Source organism: Oxyura jamaicensis, chromosome 11 (genome assembly GCF_011077185.1).
Source record: "Oxyura jamaicensis isolate SHBP4307 breed ruddy duck chromosome 11, BPBGC_Ojam_1.0, whole genome shotgun sequence".
NCBI lineage: Eukaryota > Metazoa > Chordata > Aves > Anseriformes > Anatidae > Oxyura > Oxyura jamaicensis.
In genome coordinates this window covers 2,321,813-2,348,191 of record NC_048903.1, presented here as the reverse complement: position 1 = coordinate 2,348,191, position 26,379 = coordinate 2,321,813, and the positions used below count along the sequence as shown (strand labels likewise).

Sequence of the window (26,379 nt, the reverse complement as noted above, 5' to 3'; positions counted from 1 at the left end):
TTTGATGGAAGAAGGGCTGTTGATATATCTTCTGCAGTTACCTTTGTTTGAAGACAGTCAAAGGTACAAATAAACAGTCCTTACTGTGGATTGTCTAAGTCCCCATTTCCCCTGGTGAACACTTGTTTTAAGGATAAAGACATGGGGGAAGAAGTGGACACATGAAAGTTTTCTCTACTAACCAGCCTGCTCCCTCTGACTGAGGGTGGAAAGAAAAGCCATGGAACATGTTGTCTCAGCTTCATATAGATAACATTTATTGAAAATCTGCTTCACCAACAATGGTGAAATCATGACCAAAAATTACAAAACATCATGGTAGTTGGCTTTATAAAAATAAACTGCAGGACTATGTCTCACTGATTTGTACTAGTCTCTCCTGGCCCCTCCCTCCTTTACCGATGTAAGTTGCACTCTTCAGCGTTAGAACATTCTAGAAAATTGCATCCCATCCAAAAAATGCACTTGCGTTCCCTTAGCAGAGGTTCTTAAAGTGACTCTTCCCCCCGCCCTCCCCAACAATAAATATAGAAAATAGCCTCTAAACAAATAAATTTTAGTTTGGTCAGCTTACAAAAAAAAAAGGTCCATTTTCCCCCTCGTGGGTTATGTAGTGACTAAGCAGCCTTTTGAACAGTATTCGAGTCTTTGGTGGGTTCGGCTGCTTAAAGCTGCAGTTTTATGTACATATGATCAACTGAGGTCCTGTTATTTTCTCTCCAGAAACCAAAGACTATGAGATGATGTCAGATGCGTAGCGCCAGCACGATCACCACATTCGCTGCACCTTTGCTGGGAGTGACCGACCATCCAGGAAAGCAACTGGTAGAAGGAGGTAATCTTTGGCAAGTGAGAGCTTTCACACAGAAGGCGTCTTTGGTGGATGAACCTGTTGCATAAGCTGCGGTCGCTTCACTCGCGGTTTCCGTCTCTTTGGCCTGCTCTTCGCTTTGTTGATCTGCACCACAAAGAACGCCAGAACCACCATGGCACCAAGGAAAGCAAAGACTGGAATGGTCTGTCCTACGTCCTGGTTGTACCGTCCGGGCATTATACCTAGACAGGCAGAGAGGTTGGGAAGTGACAAGCGACTACAGGAGCTGCAACTTCTTAGCAGTGTTAACACTATCTAGCAAAGTGATCCAATGGCAGTTCTTATTCCGAGACAAAACAGCCATAATCAGATTACATTTCAGACAGGAAGATTAACAACTTTAGACCAATTAGAAAATAAGACAGGATGCTAACTAACTTCACAGAAAAGCCCCAGCATTTCCACCTTGACCTACTTGGGAACATCAAAGCATAACCCAGATTTCCCCTGCAACAACCACCTTCTGTTCTGCATTAGAAGACAGAAGAGATGCAAGCACTTGATCATAACTTTACCACTAAATGTTTTCTGTAAATGCCATCAAACCCTCACACCATTAGAAAAGGGATTTTGTTTTGCTCCAGAGACTGCACATGCATGCAGACAGGACAAGCGATACAGCCCTTCCTTTTTAAAGGCACCATTTGGTCGTGCAGCTCGGGCTGGGAAGAGAGCATGCGTGAGGCTTTCAGACAGCTTCCAGCTGGGCTTGTGGTGCCGAGCTGATACGGAGAGCACTATTATACTGAAAGCTGTTTCAAGTGCTCTACATCATTTGTTAGCCTAACACCTTCCCTAAAGCACTGTTCAGGAAAAACCCTTCTGGACTCTGCTTTTGCATCTGTGCACTCACAAAAGGAATTTTAATTAGGAGGTATTGCATTACCGGGCCACAGTGCCCAAGGACGGAGCTGCTGCTGCCTACCACAGGTCTGAACAGCGCTGAAGTAAGCCTAGAGTGGCCAAAAAGCACCCAGCAAAATCTTGCTCCCTATATGCCATACGACTCCTTTTGAATAAACTATTCATATGGAAAAATATTTCTCTCTGGCTCCATCAGTCAGTCTCTTACAACACAACCATACTCATATTTACATGATTTTCACAACTGAAAGGAAACACGTGTCCTCCCTAGATCTGCTTGGTGTTTGTTTGTTTTAAAGCCTGTATAAAATGCAAAGCAAAACAACAGCGTTCCAGCTTTTCAACCTTTACCTCCAGGAATGTCCCATGCTCCGCTTTCACCAGGGGACAAAGGTCTCACTTGGGGTCGGTTCTGTCGAAAACTGGGCAGGGCCACTTTATCAAGGTCAATCGATAGTAACTTCTGATGTTTCCAAAGGTTGCTAAAAGAAATTCAAAGACAGAGATGTCTGCCCACTTACTCCAGTAACACAAGTTTGCAGAAACATATGAAGAAACCTTGCTGAAACCTGCACTTTACTCACTAATTCAGACCCAAACCACAATCCTGTCCATTCTTTAGGTTTTGCAGCTCGCAGACCTCCAAAGTTCACTGCAGATGTCACAGGGACATGCTTAGATCAACAGCTATTCACCAGCAATTTTTTATTGCACGCAGACTACCAAAAGCTACCATAAGGAGCTCAGCAGACAATCATGCTGACGCATTTGCTTTTGAGTGACTGACAAAAAAATACACCACAAGGCAGAGTTTGGCTAGCTGTCCAAGAAAGTGCTTCAGAAAACTATTTCAAAAGCACGTGGTGATGATGTATTTACGCAAGCCCTTTAAGTTGGGATCACTCAATCATAACAATGTGTTGACCTGTGAAGCTATTTTTAAAATCAGTCAGTTTCATACAATATAGTGTAACCATCAGGTGAGTCAGAATTACTCACTGAGAAGGCATTCATCATCATTTCCTCTCTACAATCTGGTGTTTCTCTAGGAAAGGAATTCCAGCTGTCCATTGCAAAAGCAGACAGAACAAATGACTTCTCTGCTGAACTTGGAAGCAAGACTTTGTACAGAAATGCGAGACAAACCTGGGAGCAGTTTCATTCAAAGGCTGTGGTTTGGCCCAGGAGAGGTGAGGACAAGCAGGAAGGGAGCGGGGTTTAGGGTCTCCCAGGTGAGCCTCGAGCACCTTTGAGTATCGATGCAGATGGTTACCTGCGATTCACAGTAGAGACAGACTGGGTTACCAAGAGACTGGGAGGATAAGAGAGTTCCCAACATTTGCCTCTGCCTAACCAGAGCTGCTGTAAAGTCAGGAGCTCTTTATGGTAATGCCTCACAGTTAGAATTACAGAGCTCACCCCAAGCTGGCCTTACTGACACAGAATTCAAGGGTCTGCCTTGGTCTGCCTAAAATTCCACCCTGACACCCTGTCAGGTGCTGGCTCTGCTTGGTAAGGCTCTCACCTTCCATCCGCTCCGGGAGAGAGGCGCCCACTCCTGACGGCGGTCGCTGGCGGTTTTCGGAATGGCTGAGACTTGGCGGCGTCACCCCATAGGAGGTGTACTGCAGGAGGGAATCCAGGAGCCAAAAGCAATCTGTGGATTTCACAGCCCCAAGCCCCAGCACAAAATAAGCGTTATGCTACACTTTATATGGCTAATCTTTCTGTTAAACAGGATATGGTGGCAGTCAGAAGCACAAGGAATTTCTCACTCTTGTTATTCTCCTTTTGAAGTCCTAAGCCTGATCTTGGAAAAATGCAACTTCCAACCCCTCCTCCTTCACCACTACACAAACAGAAAATTAATGTGTTCAGTCTGAAAGTATCTTCTTGTCTGGTGTACCAAATGAGGCTCTTTTGGGGAGAAAGTCATAAAATGACAGGTCTTAAATATGGGAATTCCAGTTTGGACAGAGCCACCCGAGCCCCTGCAAAAAATTACGGGCTTTTTTCAGTGGAAACACAGGGAGCTCTAGGCTTCTGATATTACTTCTATAAGGGAAAGAAAAGCAACTTTTTTTTTTTTTAAGATGACATAATAAATAACTTGCAAAGAAAATTAAAAACAAGGCAGTTTTTTTTCCTCCCCAGTGGAAAGTTCTGACTCAATCACTTTCCTAAGCTTTTTTTTTTTTAAAAAAAAAAAAAAAGGAAAAAAAGGGAGGAAGGGGAGAAGTTCTGGCTACATCCCAGCTGAAGGAAAAGCAGTACCGACAAAAGCTGTTGGTTCCCAACCTGTTGTGGACCACACCACAACATACTTCGTCACTGTTTTCCTTCGCACTTCAGCAACATATGAAACTTTGGGTTGATTCTCTCCTGAATTACTGCTGCCTTAAGCCAGAGCTACCTCTAATGCATGTGCACTCTACCTGGTTAACACCACAGACCCCTGAAATTTCCATTTTCAGGAGCGGGACAGTATCTTCCCAGCCATTTCTACCATACAGCAAAACTACTTTTCTCAGAACTTCTCAACCCAGGGAAAAGTTGGCTGGGAATGGGAATTAATGTTCATAATCCTGGTGTCCCTTAAACCTTCACCTTTGATTGCTACAGAGATCAATCAGATTTTAAGGATTTATATTCACAAATGCTAGGAATTTACCTCAGTTAAAGCTACTGATGTCTCTTCGGGAGACAGCTCCTGGTTCACAACTCAAAAGCTAACTTTTAAAGGATTTTTTTTAGAGCCTCTTTAGAGCCTTCCACTTTCTCCTTGTTTTACAGGTCACACTGAATTTAACAGCATTAGGAGGTCACAGAGCATTACTCTGTTACTTAATTTAAAGCTGCACAAGAGGTGCCGATGTGTTGGTGTTATGGCAAGTCACTGGAAGCCATCCAAAGACAGACAAGGAGAAACCAGAAAAAAAAAATAAAAATGTTTGGAAAAGAGAGAAATGAGCTGAAGATGGAAAGCTCACTTTGGAAGCAAGTTCATTTAAACTCATGTAAATTAGGCAAGGGATGGAAGCCCAGTATTTTCAAGTATCAGTGACCAAGACATATATATATATGTAAATATATATATATCATATATGTATATAAATATATATACACACACACACACATATAGGGCACGCTAGTTACAACTGCGCCTGACAGCATTTTCAGTAGAGTTCCACAGAAATGAAGTCTCATATAGGAACGTTTAGAGATTTCCTAGAAAGCAGCTGTTTCTAGGAGGAGCCGTAAGAAACCCACAGGACACTTGCTAAGAGAATAATTATTTCTGCGTGTCAAACGTACACACCTTTCTGTCGATGGCTGTCATCCAAGCAATTAGAGTCACCGTACAGAACAATTCTGCCACCACCTTCAGAAGGAACTTGGTAAAGTCCCAAAATAGGGACATTTTCAATTACAGCAGTCTCCTGTTTTAAAACTTCAAGACCTAAAACAAAGCACAAAGAAACTTCAGAGCCTGCAAAACAATGTCAAGGTATCTACAGATCAACACAGTCTATACTGCAAACTTACAAATGCAGCTATGCCAGTCTTCGTGTCACAGATTTATGCAAAACGTTTTTTAAAAAAATAGACAGACACGGTGTTAAGATAAAAATCAAGCTGCTCCAAGACCCTGATTGTTAAATTTTCTACTAACAATGTTTTCCTTCTTTGGTGCAGATGCACTGAAGACATCAGATCCTGAATGAGCTTCAACATTCTCAAATCAAAAATCCTAATATTTTCAGCAACAAGTTTTAAATCAAACTCTGCAACTCTGCAGTACCCACTTCCCTCATACTTCACCTGCTCAGCTTTCAATTTAGGAACAAATAAAAGTATTGTTTAGTGAGGATACATATGCCAAAAGGAAAAAAAAAAGTAACACGATTTTCCCACCTTTGCCTCTACCGCAACCTTTGGCAAACTTCACTCCCTCCTCACCCCAGCTGCTCTTTGAATTGGCAGGTAGAGCCAGATTTTGTTACATCCAGCCCTGCCATGGTTCAGAGATAAGCCTTTTCTGAAACACTTGCACCAATATTACAAAAAGCAATTTGGAAGTGTCATTTAGAAGTCTGCATCCAAAAGCACTGTGCATGACTGAATAAACTGGCAGCTTCAAACACATTTGCAAAATATTTGCAATTTTAATCAGTGAATGAAAAACTTGGAAAAAAGCAACCAAAGGAAGATATCATGGCATGAATGGGTACGTGCAGCAAAACCCAGAGGACACGTGGCTGTAAATCTGCCATTTGCATCTTACAAATCTATCCAATTGCTTTTATCTCCAGTGAACTTGAAGGCTGCCATAAATAGCAAGAAAGAAAACGCCCCAATTCATGAAGATACTAAAATGAAGTAGAAAACTGATTTTTAGGTTGAAAAGCTTCCCACCTCTAACACCCATTTCAAAAAACAAAGTAAGATGACCAACCTCAAAGTATTTGAGTCAAGCATTTAGTTTACTTTAGATGCTGCCTTCAGAGAACAGAAGCAAAACAGAGCTCTTTTGTTTCATGAATTGAAAGGAAAAGGATTCAGAGAAAGCAGGTGCAGCAGGCTACTTGTCAAATGCTGTCTCCCTCCCTCTCATACAGAAATACTTAAGCCATCAGCACAGAGCATTTCAGGGGTACCACCTGTTCTCCCAAAGGCTGACATGGACGAGCTCCTTATTGCTCCAGAAAATTTCTCTAGTAAGTAATCATGTGCCTGCTGCACACTAGGTCACCCAAAACTACAGTGTACTTCCTCATCTGACAGCTGTTGACTTGTAGCAGAAGCTATGCACACACTTCTACTCCCACACTCAAATCCTCTATGTCTGTAGATGCAAACCTGACCCATGATATCATTAAGAGTCCTGGTCAGCTCGTCCTACACAGCATTTCCTAAAGGCTCTTAAAAACAGGTCTTTCTTGCCTGCTGCTGTTACAGCTCTGAATTAGTACCTCATAAATTCAAAGGCATTACAATAAAACTTAAGAGCACGGATGTGCACAGGGAATGGATCACTCCTGTCTGAAAGCACAGGCTCCCTGTGTGCCTAAAATGTTTCCTTTGTGAGTCTAGTAGGCAAAACTTTGTCTCACAAAGTCCTCCTTACCTATACCCTTAAGTCACCACAGCTACCATAACATTTAAGCCAATTTTGGCAATGATTAGATTAATTCTGTGTACAAATATATTTCGGTATCACTTGCAACTTGTGAGAAGCATGGACAAGGAACACAACCTCCTCCCCTGAAGACACACACGTGCAGATGTGTTTACATACAGCAAACAACAAAAAACAGCACACATACACTTGAATACTGCTGTACTATACAAAAACTGGGGATACGTAGCCACGTTGCAGCTTCCTTTAGATATCCAACTGCACATTTTACACAAAATGAAGAAATACCCAGCCTTTCGATGCATATTTCACTCCACAGCTTTTACACCTTTAGCCTTTGTAACTTTGCTCTGCACTGACTAACAAGTTCTACTTAAAACACAGAGAAAGGACAAGGAAAAACGTACCTTGATCCTTAAAAGTCTGTGCAATTACGATGCCATCTTCTGGAAACTTTGCAATACTGCATCCTGATGCATAATTCACTGAAAGACACCACAAAATTGTATTTACAGACAGAAAGTGACGCTTCCCCCTTCCCACCTAATTCAGTGAGCCGGCGAAACAAGCACAGAAGAAAATATTCCCAGGAACATTTAACATTGATCCAAATTTGTCTATTTTGACCAATACACAGATAAGGCATTTATTTTTAAGTGCACCTTTTCCAGGTTCACCTCCATGTACTGCTTTCAAGCTTTTCCATTTATGAGACTGCCACTGCCTTTTTTAAACTGAAAAGCTTCATCAAATACAGTAGCTCACACTAAAAGTCATTATTTATAGAGAGAACCTGTCTCCTTCAGTCAGTGCTGGGGAGTGTACAGAGCCTCCTGTGCCTTCTTTTTTCACATACACATTCCAAATGAAGCAGTCAGAAGGCAGAGATTTAGAAACAAAGCATGAAAACATCAAGTGACTGGGTCAGAGAAAAAAATATAATAAAGACAGGCTAGTCCTAGAAAGCCTGAAAGCAATCAGGTCATGGACCTGTGCCCTAATCACGAAGTCTAAACTTGAAAGTAGTAAAACACACTCATTTCAGGGAAATCGATTCAAAAGATCATGAGAACAGGAATTTACAAAGCTTCTCAGGATGCTATGACATACACCTAAATTGGAGTATCCCAAGGAAAGACTCTCCATCAATTTTCTTCCTCCAAAACTTAGGATTTCCACTTAACTGCAAAACTAAAACTATGACTAAACCTAATGCTTCATCTTGGCAAGCAGTATTTAGAATACAGACAAATATGTACGCTCCAAGAATACCTTTCACCTGGAATTGAACCGTAAACTCAGAACATTTGTTATCTTGTCTGAAAATATATCGGATGCAGGAAACAATCACGTAAGCGTGCTTATCAGACTCTCTTCACTCAATTTCAAAGCAGTTCCCTCGACTCACTCAAGCTGATCCTCACAGAAACTATTTTCCAAAAAACCAATCTACTGTTCACAGCCTGTTTTAGGCAAGGAGCTCCAGTACTCACTTTCATGGTTTGCCAGAGTAAAGTCGCCTTCATACAGCCCGTCGCTAAAGGCCATGTTCCAGACAGACAGCAGGTCATTGAGAGCTGGTATGTTCGCACCTCCAGTATCAGGCATCCACCACTGTCTATAAAAATAAGCGTAAGAGTGAATTAGTATAAAGAAGGTACTCCTAGGGTCTGTATTATGAAAAATCAAGTCTCTCCACATGCACACTTTTTCAAGTCACTTAAATAATGAGCTCAAAACTCTCAAAGCCTCATTTAACTCCGGGGCACGTGAGCAGCTGTCTCTCTGACACCTATGATTCTGAGCAGAAGTAAAGTAATATTAACATTGTAAAGCTCTCGCTACATTCCAGTTCCATAGAAAAAACTTTGTTTTGCTACAAAGAAATTCAATCTTAGGTTTGTTGTTTGGCTATGATGAGGCAGAAGTCACAGTCATGTCATTTGCTTCTAGCTTTTTCTAATGAAGCAGTGTTACTTGCTCCCGTGCTGCAGAAAGATCTTTCTATCTTAGCATAAAACAGGCTGAAACTACACTAATTAGAAAGGTCTTTACCACCACCGTTGATACTAGTTTATTTTCCCTTTATAAAGTACACTGGAATAATTTCAACACTGGCTGCACATCCCAGTGATAGAGTCTGCAAGCTACATTTCTTTTCTATTCTGCTCTCCAAACTTTTCTTTACCAGTCTCCAATTTTTTTTACTTCTTTCTATTGTAAACGCTTAAGATTACATTACCAAGGGTGGTTTCAGGATCATGGTAAAATAGGAAGATATTCTCCATAAGCTCTGCAGCTTAAGGCCAGTTTTGCTCTTGAGGTAGTACCTTACTAGAGGCAGCTCAAGAAGTGCTACAGGTACTAAGGCACACTGTATCCCATTTGGGGTTTTTAGGACAGTAACGTCCATAAAAAACCAGTTCACAAAAACATTGTGTTTCCTACAGAAAATAGAGAAATAGCTACCTTGTGTTTTCATCATAAAACTTGACTTTTCTCATCACAGATGTGTTGTACCAGTCACTGAACACTATAAGCGAAAGGCCGTTATCAACATCCCTCCTCAGCTTGGTGATCTCCTCAGGAAAATACTCTTCCTCGCTGTCCACCATCAGTAAAGTCCCTGTGTGTAAAAGCAAAGCAGAGTTCACCAGCCTGTTCATTGTCATGTTATCAGTATTAACGCAACCCATACAAAAATTAACACAACTGGATATTTTGCACAAATGCCTCTGCATGACTGAAAAACACAAACAGGAAAAGAAATACTTTATTCTCTGAAAATATGGTCGTGCTTTTTAGATTACTCCTAAATATTAACCCATTTTGCTTCTTCACTTTCTGATTGCTTGGAGAGCAACTTGCGCCAGGGGAGTTTTAGGTTGGATGTTAGGAAGAACTTCTTTACCGAAAGGGTTGTTAGACATTGGAACGGGCTGCCCAGGGAAGTGGTGGAGTCACCACCCCTGGAGGTCTTTAAAAGACGTTTAGATGTAGAGCTTCGGGATATGGTTTAGTGGGGACTGTTAGTGTTAGGTCAGAGGTTGGACTTCATGATCTTGAGGTCTCTTCCAACCTAGAAAATTCTGTGATTCTGAGAGGTGGTGAAATCTCCATCCTCAGAGACAACACAAAGCTCAGCAGGACGATACCCTGAGCAATCTGATTAAGTCCTGTGGTCCTTGCAATCCAGCCAATTCTGTAAATCCAGGCAGTCCGTGTGTTTAGAAAGTTTAGGATGCCTTCTGATAAAGGTCCTGCAGAAACCAGGTTAAGGATCTGGATGACAGGCCAGTGTGCACCCTCAGCAAGTTTGTAGAAATTAAAGAGAAGTGACAGATGGGCCACAGTGTTAATCTGCTCCACAAAGGGACCTTGACAGGCTGGAGAAATTGGGTGATGGGAACCCTGCACAGCTCAATGTAGGGAAATGCAAAGTCCTGCACCTGGGAAGGAATGATCCCATACACCAGTACCAGTATGGGCTGACCCTCTGGGATGCTGCTGTGAAGAGAAGGACCTGGGAGACCAGCTGGGTAACAAATGGAACGTGAGCCACTGATGCACCTTTGTGGCAAAGGCCAACAGCATCGTAAGCTGAATTAGGAAGAACACCACCAGCAGGCTGAGGGAGGTTCTTCCCTCTGCCCAGCAGTGGTCAGACAGTTCTGGGGTGCTGCATCCAGTATGACAGACATGGACACGCTGAGAAAGACAGAGCTGGGATTGTTTAGGCTTGAGAAGAGAAGGCTCCTGAAGAATCTTACTGGCATGTATAAATAAATGTCTGATGGGAGGGAGCAAAGAAGATAAAGCCAGGCTATTCTCAGTGGTGGCCAGTGAAAGGCAAGTGGCAATGGGTGCAAACTGAAATATAGGACACCCCATTTAAACACAAGACAAAACTGGAACGGGTTGCCCAGAAGTCATGCAGCCTCCATCCAAGTCTATTTTGGCAATCTAAAAGCCAAAGTCTCCTAGCTTCTCCAGTCTCCTAAGAAGAAACATGAGCTGTAGCTGACAAATCTGTGCATGCAAAGCAGACCTGCCCTTGTGGTGCCCTGTCAGCAATAAATCTAGAAGTCTCAGAGCAAATTATTTTATTATGCTTTTAAGGGCTACCACTTCCGTCTCCAATTGCACATCTGCTGAGCTCAAAAAACAACAGTACAGTATTTATTGAAGAATCGAGAAAAAACAGAAGATCACTAGAGACCACATTTCCAGAACTAAACAACTGCTAGAGAAACGCATCGTCATTTTACAATCCACTGGAGAAATACCCCAGACCAAAAAAGAAGAGGGCCTTGTCAGAGCCTGTCAGGGTTAACTAGAAGGGCACACTGAAGCAGAAAAGAACATGGACAGCTCAGTTCACCTCCTGACTAGCAAATCTATCAAACCTCCAAATCAAACGCAGAAGAAAATGAACCCCAGTGGTCTGCTAGCACACAGGGTCGCAGAAAATACTCTTCCCCGTTTTATCTATCCATAAAGACCAAAGTTTCAAAATGCCACTGCTGAGAAAACAGAATGGACACTTTCAATTTGAGTCTGCAGTTCACCATGCTTCATTCTGACTGTGCAAAAATCTTCTGGCAAATTCAGTTCTACCTCTGTAGGACTGAATACAGAGGGGTTTTTTACCTACCCAGAGGTGGGTTTTCCTTCTCATTTTTTCAAGGTAAGGATACAGGACAGCACTAAATCTACTATACTCCCAAGCAAGCTTCTGCAGCAACACTTTGCACAATTTAGTATTAGCACATACATAACAGATACACCCACTGTTGTAATATTTTTCTATCTAGAATTCTATCTCAGGTCCCCACAACATTTTTGGTCTTCTAAAACACCGGCCATTTTAGGAAGAAGTTAACAGTGCTGAGAACATGGCAATTAGCTCACACTTACCATACTGACTTGCATCAAAACATGTAAACGGGGAACCAAGAACTTCAACAAAATAACCCATGCTTCTTAGGTGCTGGTACATGTCCCTGAAGTTTGTGTGGATATGGTCACCATTCCTTAGGACAAGAGAAGATTGTTGAAGACATTTTAATTTGGCATAGAGGAATCTCATTTACATCCTGTAATTACAGATTATTTCCTAGTTTCCTTTCTGAAAGGTCCTTTTTTTTTTTCAAAGGATAACCAATGGTTTTCCAACTACCATCCCTTCTTTGCAAACTTTTTCCACAAATGACACTGGTTCTCAGTACTATGAAGATCGGTAATACAGTCAAAGCCAGAGACTGAGAACATCCCTTACAAAGCACAGTTCTGTATATTTGCAGCACGTCACAGAGGAACACTACTACATTAAAATCCTCTTTACAGGACTTCCAGTAAGAGCAGCTTTAACCGCTAACTGGAAGAAACACACAGGACAACCTGTAAATAATCGCTGAACCTCAGCAGAGGAGTTCCTAGACAACAGGTCAGCCATTCCTTGCCCCAGTCTTTCCAATTTCTCTCCAATAAGTGGAAAAAAAAAAACAACAGCCAATAAAGTGCCTCCCTCAGTTCCATGGGAGAAATCACAGAATCATCATAGAATGACTCGGTTTGGAAGGGACCTTGAAGATCATCCAGTTTCAACCCCCTGCCATGGTCAGGGATGCCACCCACTAGATCAGGTCGCCCAAGGCCCCATCCATCCTGGCCTTGAGGGATTCAGGGCAGAAAGGAACTTTGTCTTGAAAATAAACGAACAAAAAAAAACAAACAGGAAAACAAAACAGTGTCTTAAATGGGTATTTAAAAAGGTTTTCATTTAATGTGAAACAAAAGTCAGACAGAATAACAACAAAAACCTGCACAAAAAAGCATGCAGAATCTAAGAGATCTTCATGGCACACTGAAAAAGGCCAGGGGCCTCTGGCACTCAGTGAAGTTATTCTCTATCATTAATACACAATCACGAAATACTGATTTAATAGAAGCTGAGGTAAATACCAATCCAACGGATCATTCTTCATCCTCAAATTATCCCTGGGGAAGTATCCTGGTGGATAACGGAGATTATGATATTGATCCCAAAGGACTCGCTTGCTACGAGGCGGAGTAGGAATAATCTTCACTTTTATTGGAAGCTTCACCGTTGAAGTCTGCTCTGCACCATTCTTAGACTGAAGGACAGAACAAACCACAGTGAAATTCACTTCCCCCCCTTGAACATTCACCAGTTAACTGTGGAGCGTAAAAGACTGAAAAAACAGAAGTATCAAGTCTATTTTCAGTAACCAGTACCAGCTTTGGAAACCAAGAGCTGATGTTTGCCTTGGTATTACCGTTGTGTGTTTTCTGCACTCAACTGCTTATATGTCTGCTCAGAATGAAGTACTTGAAATACCTTATAACTGTCATTTGATTTAAACGTTCTAAACCTTAAAATCTTCTCAGGAACTTAAGGATGGTTCTCTGAGAAAGACACTGCAGTCGTCTCTTCAGAACATGTTACTTAGAATTCATAATAAAAAATTACATTAAGATCATTATTTGTACTCGTCAATTCCTTGACCCCAATCTAACTTAAGTGTCAAATTACATGACCTGAGTAATGTAATCCCATAAAAATAAGGTATCTGTATATTGTGAAGCAGTTTTAATAATTAACACCACTTCATCCCCCCACCCAAAAAAACACAGAACTCACTTTATTTTCTGCAGGAGATGATACTGTGATCATAACATGACCTTGAGCGATGCCTTCCCAGGATGCTGCTTTCTTTGCTACCGAGATAGAAATTGCTAAGTATCCGGACCAAGGCCACAACACAGGGGAATAGGAGAAAGCCACTTCAATATTATCCCCATTTTGCGGGAGGTAGGGCTGCCAGTCTGGCTGTGAAATGAAGAAAACAGGACACTGGTAAAACAGTATTTGTAATTTCTGTACACACAGCCCTCCTCCTCTGCCCACAGGAATAACTGATCTTAGCTTTTCTGAAGATAATGCCAAATTATGAAAAGTCCACAAAGCCAAAAAGATATATATTGTGCCAACAAATTAACCTAATCATGACAGCCTTAATGATCCGGAGTGTACACTGTTCAGAGGCAGGACTCTAAGCAGTTCTATGGACAGCATACTAAGTGCACCCAATTTAATGTTTTTGGTCCGGTGCAAAAAAGTATTGGCAAAGACATGAACTTTCCTTTCTGTAACAAAAAGGGTTATGGCTGTAAGAGATTCTTACAGCCTGGCACACTGGGTGTGCCTGAGCATTACAATTAGCTAACGATGTTGGATAAGAGCTTCTACACCCTTTAATGTAAATCTCTAATAAAACAGACCTCAGGATTCACACCAATATGTTGAAATTAAGCTCAATTATATTGGCTAGAGTTTTGAGATAGAGGCCTTATATAACTTAGAACAGATATGTAACTTGTCCCATATTTAATCCTACTTAAAGCTTGATCAAAAAAAAAAAAGTTTAATCCTCTCTTTTCAACCAACATGTTCAGCATCACTGGTATAAAATAACAGATCTTGCACCAGGCCTTGATAACCCAACACATTCAGGTCGTTTTCACCACATAAGAGGCACAATTAATAACATCAGGATCCTTTACTGAGACTTCTTATGCTCCAGACCAAAGAGATGAGGAAAGCATATCCAGAAGATCTTAAACGCTATCAGAGTACAAAGAAATCTCTAAGTGGAATCAATCCAAACTGGTTTTATGCAGACAAAGCATTACACACCCCTGCAATCAGCGCGCTGCTGGAAAATCCGCAGATAGTTCATGGTGAGAAGTCTTACTAATCTGGGTGCGTCCTTTAAAACCAAATGCTTGGCATCTCTTGCTCTCACCAGTAAAAAAGTTTATTTGTTCTATCAAATGTATACCTAAAATAATTCTTTCTGGGAATCTTTTAGTAACATTAATAGTCAGGATTTGGAACAACATTGACTCTTACCTTGTCCACAATTCTCCCAGTGACTCCCATGCCATTAAGGATAGTAACATTAACAATGGTTGGCATCCCTCCATAATATATGGGCTGAGAACAATAGGGCCACATGTAGGGACATTCTGTCAAATCGATATAGCTTGGACTCAAACTAAAAGCAAAGAGAGAAGAGGCAAAATTTAAAAAAAATCAAAATCAGTAAGAGGTACAGGCTGCTATACAAAACTGATGTATGAGAAAATTACATATAAAACATGCCAGTCATAACTACTGTTTCAAGCACTCATCTCACTTCCCAAATGTCCCAGAATCTTCCTTTGCCCTCTTTTTTTTTTTTTTTTCCCCATCAAGTTTCATGGTGTTTTTTCTCCACAAAGAAAAAGAAACTTCTCAGCACATTCTCACGTGAGAACATTCTCATTCTGGAAAACTTAAGATTTGACTACTGTTCCATTTGGTTCTAGCTTGCATTATTCATAAAATCTGAGAGCTTAAACTGAGCCTAGAAGTAAATTTAGCTTTCAAGGACACTTCAAGCCCCTACACTGCTCTAACTTGGGTAGAAAACAGTGACTTTTCATCCCCTTGCCTGTCAAAATTCATGCTTCAGGATTATGTAAGATCCATGCAAGTTCTGTTGCATAAGCACGTATTGCTTAATTGAATTACACACATATCACCTGCTCTCTTAACAGAAATATAGCAGATTATAGTATATTGTTGATTAATTGAGGATTAAAATTAACCTGGCCTGTGGTTTATAGCTGTTGAGGATCTGATAAGCTCTCAGGAGATCCAACTTGCCATGTCCTTGTTCAAACATGTTGACTCCGGGTAGTCTCCGTGCCGATGCAATAAGCGCCTGCTTCATACTTGCTGGATTTACCATTTCACGCTTCTGAACTGTGCTGAAATGGGAAACAACAGATCACATTACATGGCCTTTAATACTCTTATTTCTTGATAGTCTTGCTTACTGTTCCGCTTTAGGCTGCCATTTCATCTAAAGCAAATGCAAACAAAAATTACGTTGTTGTTGTTGTTAACGTCTACAGTTCCTACTTGTCCGTTATTAATTGATTTCTCACTGGAACAGCTGAAGATGAAAATAGGAGTGACAGTTTTCTGACACATTTCTCTTAAAGCCACTATTACATCAGTTTTTCTCCTTACAATGTGCTCCATGGCCAGCAGTCATTACAACCAGTGTAATACATTTATATGCTAAATAGCATATTCTGAAAGTCCAAGCCTCTGTAACTGGCAACTTGCCAGGATCTTTCACTGCATAGCTCTTTCAGGGGTAGGAGGTGGGCAGAACTAGCTTTGCTGTCCAAAGAAAAATCATCATTTTACAGAGGAAATGTGATGATTACTTCAAATTTTAGACATCAGAGTTCTTTATTTGAAAAACTCTTCTCTCATCTTTAGGTAGTAAAAGTGACAAGTACAAAGTAGAGACTTGCAACTCCTACCTTCCTCTTAAATTCTTCCACGTGCAACAGATAACTTACGCAACCAGATAATAACCATAAAAGCCCATACAATAAAATTTACAAGTATTTAGATAGCTACCTGCTACAGGTGCCTCTTTTGAGTAGCTGTTCTTCTACACAAGTGACATAAGCAATTCAAAATGATCAAACACATAACAAGTTTGCTTTGTAGAACTGTTCTCCCTAATTATATTTTCAAATATGTAATTATTATTCAAAACAGTCCCAGAAAAGTTAGAGCCAATCAAAGTAATGGTTCAGGGAGAAGAACACCAATTCTACCCTTTGAGATTGTTTTTCTGAATGTAAACACCATTTAGTTTCATTTGGTGGGTTCCTTTAAGATTGTGTTTTTTTGTTGTTTGCTTGTTTTTTAAACGACCCTCCTGTATTGGAATCTTTTAAAGGACTCTTATTTAAGCCTTACCTTACTAACAAGGTAACAGCTCCTGCTACGACAGGAGACGCTACGCTTGTCCCAGAGAGCGAGCGGCATCCGCCTTTCATACCAGAACCTCTCACGCCAGAGCCGTAGGTAACAATATCAGGCTTCACTCTACCATAACCTCCAGGCAGCTCCTGTGAAAAGAGAACGGATGGACTGCTGCCCTAATGCATTAGGAACACTGATTGCTTCATCTGGGCAGTTAAACTAACTAATGCAGGTAATTCAGCAGTAGAATGATTTACTAAATCAGCTATGGTTCAACATAAGAGAATGTCATCTAACACTTGAAGAAGGGCTCAAACTGTGTATGGCAAATCCTCAACCCAGGAAAGGGACATCAACATTACTGCCAGATCCTCCAGTATCTGAGCTGAGCACGAAACTACTAACTAAACAATAACCACGTTGCTACCCGGCAGTACAAACAGAAAATAGTACATAACAGTGACCTTAATCAAGATCACAAAGCAGCCTCATCTGAAATAATGTGTGTGGTACCAGTCACCCCAGTTCAACGGTCAACTGCAAATAGAAATGATATGAAATAAGCACAATGTTACACGTAGCACCGGGGAAGCCTAGGATTTAAGAAAAAGAGCTGGCTGGCCTTCATTTCTGCAGTGATTTGTCCTCACATGCAAGTCCTCACTGTGGTTCAGAAGGCACTGGGCATTTTAGAAATACATCAGAAGTGTCAAAAGCGGCCAACATTAATGATGAGTACTCCCAGACAGAGTATTACGCTTCTTGCTTCAGGTCTTACATCATTCTCTTACAAGTCCTAGCTTCCATGAAATCTTTTATCACTGTTCACTCCACACACACCAGCTGCATGAGATTACACCTCTGAAAAAGGCTCCCTTTTGAAAACACTTATTTAGGTTGCAGATGTGGCTGGCCACAGTTAAAGTATCTTACCCAAGTGGTCATTCCCCGAGATGAAAAGCGAGCTATATTGTCTTCAAAGTCAATGCCGCCTACTCCAATCACATCCATCTGGTCAGCCGGATTATTCAGAGTCCTAGAACAAGTTGGGAGTTAGCAAGACGATAATAAAATAAAATAAAATAATAATAATAATAAAAAACGAAAAAGACTACTATATCTGAATAAACTTGGGGCTAGACGGCACGTTGCCATCAGACTTTTGTCAGGCCTTCTTTCTATCTAACCTGCACAGAAACAGATTGTGGTCCTGCCTAAGACAGTTATGGTCTACCACTAAAAGCAACTTCTCAAGCACTTAGTAACTCACATGTAACTTACACCAAACCACGTATCTTCAAGACAAAAGAGAATCTGTTTTTATGCATCTATTTTACAAATACATTGCAAATAATTCTTGCTTGATCCTTCTGTGTTCTTTAAGCCTGAGATCTGTTCTCAAAGATGTCTGCTTCTACTACTGCAGCAGTATCAGTTGGAAGCCCTGCTGTTCTTTTACTGACTTTTCACTGTCTGAATGAAAAATACACTTAAGTAATTCACAAATGTATTACTAAGAAAAATGATAGAAAGGTAAGAGTCTAACTTTGGTCACTTTCTATACACAGATTAAAGCAAAAAGGAGGAGAGAAAACCCTCCAGAACAAGCACAACTACTTCCAAAACCATGTAAGAACACATTTGGCTTTTTTTCCTCTTGCCATGGGCAGGGATGTCACCCACTAACTCAAGCTGCCAAGAGTCCCGTCCAACCTGGCTTTGAACACCTCTAGGGATTGGGCATCCACAACTCTTCTGGGCAGCCTGCTGCAGTGCCTCACCACTCTCTGAGATAGAATTTCCTCCTAACGTCTAATTTCTCTCCCCTCTTTTAGTTTAAAGCCATTCCCCCTTGTCCTACCACCATCTGCCCATGTAAAAAGTTGCTCTCCATCTTTTTATAAGCCCCCTGTAAGTACTGAAAGGCTGCAGTGAGGTCTCTCCAGAGCCTTCTCTTGTCCAAGCTAAAGAACCTCATCTCTCACAGCCTTTCTTCACAGCATGGGTGCTCCAGCCCTCTGATCATTTTCATTCCCTCCTCTGACCAGCTCTAACAAATCCTCATCCACCAGAACCCAAGAAATCACTGAAACTTACCCATACAGAGGGCCGTCATTGCCAATAGCAGAGACCATGATCACGTTGTTGGCAGTCAGCTCCCATACCTACACACAAACAGCATTTACAAGGCTCTGCCACCAAAAACCACGCTGAACAAACAAGAAGACTATTTCCTCATACTGACATACCTTGTCAACAAATGGATGATCCATAAAGTCTGGCCCACCAATACTTAGATTCAATACATCTATCTTCTTTAAAATTGCATAATTAAAGGCATCCAGAAACCAAGATGTATATGAGACCTGCATAAGGAGGAAGAAAACAAAAACTATCACTGGGAAATCCAGTGATTCCATGACAATACAGACTTCAGAAAGAGGATGTGAAACAACACAAATGGGAAGCACAACACCAATGGTGGTTTCCTAGTATTTATAGTGCTCAATATATGTTTTTATTTTCAACATTATACAGATAAGACTTTAACACGTTATTTCTGAAAAATATACCAGATTTGGAAATTAAGACTTCTTGTAGTAAGCTTCTTTTAACTAGAAAGATGTATCCTTCTCACTTAAAATATATCAACATTTACGAGTACTTGCAAAGAAAGTACTCCCAAAGAAAAGGATTAAAACAGCATTAATCTTAAAAGGCAGAAATTAAAATGCCTGTAAAGTAGCTACCTGGTTATTGGTGAACACTCTGAAGATGTGCAGTTCTGCATTGGGAGCAAACCCCTGACATTCTCTCATGCTGGCTATCACACCTGCTACAAAAGTCCCGTGGCCTAAACCTATCATGGACAGAAGGGAACAAAAGATGTTAGAAGAGAAAGCATTTCATTTTTAAGGATTTTCATTGTTAACAACTATACTAAAAACCACATTGATCCAAGACTTCACAACAAACTGCTAACACTGGGTTCAATCCTCATCTTAAATTGCATTTTGCTATTGAGTTCAGAGGGGCGAGGATTTCCAGCTGATGAAACCTGGAGCAATGCACACTCCACAGTCTATTCCTAGTCCTAATTGCTATCAACGACATCAAGAGCCACACAGGGGAATCATGACAGATTATTTGGGCAAATGCAAGTCATGAGGCTAACGTATGTTTATGTAAACTTCTTAAAAGATATTCATCCTGCTTCTGCAATAATCGTATTTTATTAAGGGTGAAAAATATGACAAGAAAACGTATTTTTTCCTCTCCTCAAAAAAAATAACATGGCTTTTGCTTAGGAGGACTGCCTGCTCTATATTTACGTGCTCAAAATCTGCCTGTGCAGCAACCATCTGGCCACAGTACTAAGAGGAAGTGTGACCAAAAGCAGGTGCCACAATGCAAAGAAACTATGTGCTTAATAAAATCATGGAGGTGCACAGAGAACCGAGCAAGATAGGCATATATATTGAATTTTGATTGCATTAAATTGCCGGCTGACTCACTGACCCAAACCATATGTATAATCTGTGAAAGCATACAGTCAGAGCAAGTTAGGGTCAACACATGAAAAGGGAACACAAATATGCTGCAGAAAATAAAAAGTTCTTTGGAATGTCGATGGGTATGAGCCAGCACAGCATTTGTTGATTAAAACTATATAGATTAGGAAAAAAAATAGTGAAAGCTCATAACGCTTGAATTCGTTTTGGAGTGCAGAGTAAAGAAGGAAAATACTCCCCCTCCTAAGTATGGAAATACATATGCACTGTGAAACAGCAGAACACAATGTTTTCTTCCCCTGACATTTTCCAAAAGCTATGATGAAACACCATATATTTTAAAGGAGACACATGCAACACCTTCCTGGAATCTTAATCCTATTTGTTGAATTTGGCAAGAGTACAAAGCACTCAGGATACTGAAAAATTAAGCTTAAAATCTCAAGATATATAGTTTCAACAGATGTTAACAGATGTGTTGCCACCACAGCCGCAACAGCAGCTTTGCAACATGAAATAGCACACATCACATTCAGGAAGGGTCTCCCAGCTGTGCACAGTAACTCACCGTCATCCAAGGTTCTCTCATTTGTCCAGTTTGTTCTCTCCTTTACATTTTTGAAATGGGGATGTTTCTCACTCAGCCCAGTGTCAAACACTGCTACTCTTACACCAGCACCTAATAAAAGAAAAGGATTGTTTTTTCTTATTCATTCAATTGGCAGAATGCATTTGCTATGAAGCTGAATATTTTCATGTTTAATCTGCATGTTCACTAAGTTGTGGATTTAAAATAAAACTCTTACTCCATTGCATAAGTTGAGCCACATATCATAAAACACAACTACTTCCTCGTAAGAACAGTACACATACGAGCGCTCTGTAAGCATACAGGGCACCTCAAAACAAAGCATTGCTCAACCTTTCCGGAACTGGCATCCAACGAGATTAGTACTTATCAGCCAATTAGCGTTTCTTTGCACTTCACTTGCTTCTCAAAGGAAGTTATTCTAAACCAACAAACGACAGCATACCCGTGTAACCCATTTGCCAGAGGACATCCGCCTGCAGAGTCTGAGCAACTTGGCGCGGGATAGCTCTCAACAAACGCCTGCTCGAATGGCGACCTGTGGCGTGCCAGAAGCCAGAACCTAAAGAAAGACTTGCTCTTCTCAAGGGACGAGACGATTGCCATTTTTGAGTCCATCTGGTTTCATTGCAGTGCAGCATAGGATCAGCTATACAGAATTCAGACAAAGAAAAAAAAAAGTATGAGGAAAATCACAAGATTTTCTGTTTATGCAAGTACGGATATCACATTGTTACAGATTTTTTTTTCTAGATATATTAATGGTGTCAAAGTGAAAGCTTCCGTTTTACCCCCTAGGGATATACTGGCCATAATGTCTGTTAACTGACTGCTGCAAAAGAAATGTTTCTATGTTGGAGATGGATTTGCTGCCATGCTTTAGGAAAGTTATGGCAAGACCCCAATAATTCACAGGCAAAGGAACAGATTATTCTAAGTTAAAGAAAAACTGTAGGACACTTCTCGTTTATGCAACACTAAACTAGCAGTCCTAAATTTTTCCTAAGCAGATCTCATGCAACCACACATAAAATTACTTACAGTCTGAATATTTGAGCGATCGGAAGACCTTCCGCTGAGGTGTTACTCGCTTGATGTTTGGATGATCTTCCAGAGTCAGTACTCCATCCTTCTGTTTCTCATTGATCTGAATCACTTCAAAATCACTGGGATAGTCACTGGCTGGGTTGTTGCGGGGTACAATCCTCCAGTTCTCAATATCACTGCTTTTTAGTGCACTTGAAATAAATTTACTTCTGGCTTTAGCTGTGAAGTATCCATTAAAAGCCACAATATACTCTGGAACAAGAACACAGATCATCAGAACTGATGTTTAAAGTAACTTACTCGTGCATGCACTTTATAAAGATCTCAGTATTTCTTTATCCAGAATTAATAATCACAATTTGAGACACTTTTTTTTTTTTTTTTTTGCTTTTACAGGTCTGCAATTTATTTGTGCACTACGTAAAATTTTTGCATGATGAGATCTGTAGAATATGATAAAGACCTTTGAAAGGCAGAATTGTAAATAGCATAGAAAGGTGAAAAAAGTGGGGTGAGCCGGGCAGAAGAAACAAGTTTACTGTCACATCCAGCAGTACAAGATGACATTTATATCAGCATATCTATTCAAGTTTACATCAGTTTAATATGCCAATTCAATATGCTTCCACACATGCATGAATTAAAGTCACCCAGCCTCTACACAGTATTGAGTTTTAGGGGAAATTACTGGCACCACCTGTGACTCACACAAAAAACAAAGCTGTCCCCAAGAGCCCAGTCCTTGACCTGGATTAGGAACCCGTGGGTGCACCACAGCCCCAGCACACACAGCCACCTTTACCTCAGTAAGCCCCTGGCTAACTAATGCACAAGATGTCAGAACTGGTATCTTGTGTGTGTGTGTAGGTACATAGCTCCACAGTGGGCACATTATGGGTACCCAAGGGAATAACCAGACACAGGGTCGAGGGATAAATCAAGGACAACTCAGATACTGAATTCTGATACTGAGTAAAGTGAGTCAGCACGTTACGTGACCCCACAGTTTCAGACAGAGCAGAGATGTTGTCCTAAATGGCAGTTGTGCACCCTGCAAGCACTATAAATGATGAGCTTATTGCTCATCCTTCCTTCACAACTTGCTGCCATTCATACACCACACGGTCATTAAATTCAGTCTTGCAGTTCTGCAGGCACAGAGCTGCCCATGCCAACAGACTGCATTCTACACCCCGTTACTGTTTGTTCCTTCTGCCTCTTCACTGGCTAGCTTTGTCCAGCCTCGCAGACCTTCCCCGATTTAATCTCAATTTAAATGCAGATAATTTAGCAGATCTACTTGTACAGAGTCTCTGAATATTACAATTGCACAAACACCACAGTCCAGTAACATGCACTTGAACTTCACATGGATGTTTTTTAATGCTTAACTCTATTACCATGTTCCACGACTGTTGAAGTGAATTCCACTTTTAGAGTAAGACGAGAACATCCAGGACATATGTGAGCCTCATGGGAGGAATTCCCTAGTCTGGTACTGAAGTGTTGTTTGCCACAGAGTAAAATAACAACCAGAACAAACCAGATGTTTGCAAACTTCATGGTCATAGAAGAAAATGCTTTCATTCCAAAAATTCCATATAATCAAATCACACTTTTCTTCTTTATAAACTAGTTCATTTTTGTTTCAGTAAACACTGCTTTCACTGTGCTGCTCAACCGGATATTCTTAAAGCTGTGTCCAAAGTATCGATTTCATGGTCTTTTGAGGTGAAGCCTAATAAGCAGGCTCATTTCTTTCTACGCTTCTTCTCCATTTTGTACTGAAAGATGTGGTCACTCGGGATATGGTAGCTGAGTCCTATACTCCATTGCTGATGGCAAAGTTAACTCCCTAGAAGAACTGGCAAAGTTGTTTGCAAGCCAACCTGCAAGACAAGGCAATATAGAAAACAGTTAGCTTCACGTTTGTGTAAGCATATAGCATGGAAATCACCAAGATCATTTGGCAGTTAGCATTAGAAACAGCAAGGAAAAAGTTTTTTGTGTGTTCCAATTAGCAATTTTTCAAGAATGCTCGAGTCTCTTCCTGGCTTGCACCAGAGCATCTGTGAAATACACAGGTATTAACCTGGCAACAGAACAGACAGCAATGACAACCAAACTCTACCACCCTCTGCGTAGGTGGAATGAAGAACAAAATGACATGCAAAGTCTATTAAAGGGAAAAAATAAAAAGCAAAATAAAGTACTAGCAAAATAAAAAGCATCCACAGGCACACTAAAAAGCGTGGCATTTTTGTTGCCCTTTCACATCAGGAACGTGGCAGATGAAAGTACTTCTACAGTACATAATTTGACACAAGGAGAATCAGGTTCAAATTCTATTTCAGGAGCTGGTAAGGACAAGAAATACTGTTATAGGAAACAAATCTGCAGACCCTATACTTGAAAAGAGATTATCAGCATGAAAGAAGCCTTTCAAGTTTTTTTGAGGTGCATTACCACAACCTGAGAACATCAGGGCAGAGATCAGAAATGTAGTAACATGAAGTTAAACATTGAAAGTGTTTTCCATGTGCAAGGGAAGCTTCCTCCCTTTGTGTTCCAAAGCAGAAGAAACATCCAAGAAAATGAAAAAAAAAAAAAAAAAAAAAAAAAAAAAAAGAAAGGAGGAAGAAAAAAAAATAATTCCTAATGTTTAACCAGCAACTGATAAATAAAAAGCCATTAAAATATGAAAGAAGAGAAACATTTTTGTCTGGTCTGACAGACCACGTGGAAAAGCCGCAGAGAACAACTTTCCCACAGTGACCAGGGCTGAAAAGCAGGAACCTTATCAAGGCCCTCACACCATTTAGGAGAACGTTGGACCAGTCTCAGAGCTTAACAAAATGCATCAAGTCTTCATGCGACAGCTGCTGCTTCCTTCTTATTTAAAACCCTCAAGTATTCCTTTGTCACAGCAACAGCATTCCCTCCCCCTTTCCACCTGAGGGATAACACCAGCCCAGGCTGCGCTTACAAAGTTTTCTCTTCATCCCTAAGCTGAAGGCGGTCACGGGACTCTAACAGCTGATCTCGGCGGCGCTCTGCACACCTTATCACCTCATGGGCTAACAACCCACGCGGCAATAAAACCAAGAACCAGCTGCAGCGATTAATAAAATAAAATAAAATAAACACAACTATGGCATCTAAGGGAGAGCCGAACGAAGGAGCACTGCACTGACAACCCAGAGTGTGTGACTCCTTCGTAACACACAGGGAACTGTGGACTTGTTCGTGCCCCAGAAATCAGCCCCCGGAGCCGTCGTCCCCCCAAAATTTTGGGACCCCCAGCGGAAACCGGAGGGGCCGGCCGTGCCCGTGGCCGCTCTGCCCGCAGCTCTCTCCGCTATTTACCGCCCGTTACCGCCTGCTCGAGGCCTCGCAGGGAGCAGCAGGGAGCCTCCAGGCCCTGCTGGGTAGCAGCGGCCGGCCTGAGATGCGGGAAGACCCCGGGAGGGCCCCGGGCAGCAGCCCCCGGAGCGCGGCTGCGGGCTCCGCAGCGAAGCGGGGGTGCAGGCACCGCGGGGTGCAGGCACCGGGGAGCGCCGACAACAGCTACCCCCGGCCCGGTTACCGCTCTCTCTGAGGGTCCGGCGCTCCCCACACGCATACAGGAGGCGCAGAGGACGCGGCAGCCCCGCAGGGACAGGCCGCCACCCGCCCGCCGCCCTCACCGTGCCTCCGCCGCCGCCCCGGGCCCCGCCGACGCCATTTTGTGCCCTGTTTACCCCCAGCTCTCGCGAGAGCCCGGCGCATGCGCGGCGCGGGGCCGCTGAGGTGATCCCGCTCCGCCCTCAGGGGTGGGGCGATTTCAGCCGGTTTTGGTTAAAAATCGTTGAGGGAAAAGGGAAAGAGGGGTCTCACTGCCCACCTGTTCCTGGAATACCAGGAGCACACTTTAATAGGGACCAGCTCGAATAACTTCTCCGTTCTTCTGCCCCCTTTTTTGGTGGGTCAGAGCTTCAAATGGTTAAATTATAAATAGCTGCTAGGCTATGATTTAATAGTGCACGCACTTAATACCCGTGTAGCTTACTAACTGCTCTTAGCTGTATAACATGATTGCTTTGGGGGAGAGCATCTGTAAAGACACAGACTGTTCTCCTGCATATGAAAAAATGAAAGGAGTTGCTGCTCTGCACTACTGTGGAGGACAATTGTTTGAAAATCAGATTATTCAGATATGACTGAATGGACTTTAACTCCTGTAAGGAAATCTGAAGATTTAATATCGTTAATAGGGAATGACAAAGCCAAGCAAAGTACAGCAGTAGAAGTGCTCTACAGTTTCATAACAGTATTTAAGCCTTTGCTAAAAATAAATGCATTTTTCACCCAGCCTCTCTTAAATCCCCTTTCTGAACACACATAAGTCATTATTAGGCACACCTAATACGTACTTCTGAAACAAACAGCTGTCAGGGCCAGCTGAGTGTGGTCTGCTGACCAGAGATCGTGCAGACCAAACATGCCAACAAGTTC

The 26,379-nt window shown here is 41.6% G+C and overlaps 1 protein-coding gene across 2 annotated transcripts; it reads right to left on the bottom strand.

The window, feature by feature from the left end:
* Positions 1-233: 233 nt before the first annotated feature.
* On the bottom strand, positions 234-25,684 carry MBTPS1 (membrane bound transcription factor peptidase, site 1). 2 transcript variants are annotated; one of them, XM_035336850.1, is made up of 23 exons: positions 25,572-25,684; positions 23,286-23,774; positions 21,880-22,137; positions 21,284-21,487; positions 20,818-20,928; positions 19,488-19,597; positions 18,987-19,103; positions 18,835-18,902; positions 17,671-17,773; positions 16,732-16,883; positions 15,555-15,716; positions 14,815-14,959; positions 13,543-13,731; positions 12,843-13,015; positions 11,796-11,911; positions 9,348-9,504; positions 8,372-8,496; positions 7,286-7,363; positions 5,058-5,198; positions 3,264-3,395; positions 2,885-3,011; positions 2,090-2,220; positions 234-1,056 (listed from the first exon to the last, which is right to left on the bottom strand). In XM_035336850.1, exons 2-23 carry the CDS (start codon positions 23,470-23,472, stop codon positions 860-862), a joined length of 3,183 nt encoding a protein of 1,060 aa, XP_035192741.1. In that variant the 5' UTR covers positions 23,473-23,774; positions 25,572-25,684; the 3' UTR covers positions 234-859. The 2 variants fall into 2 exon arrangements, with proteins under 2 accessions (XP_035192741.1, XP_035192742.1); XM_035336851.1 differs by having other exon boundaries at positions 25,472-25,600.
* Positions 25,685-26,379: the final 695 nt, after the last annotated feature.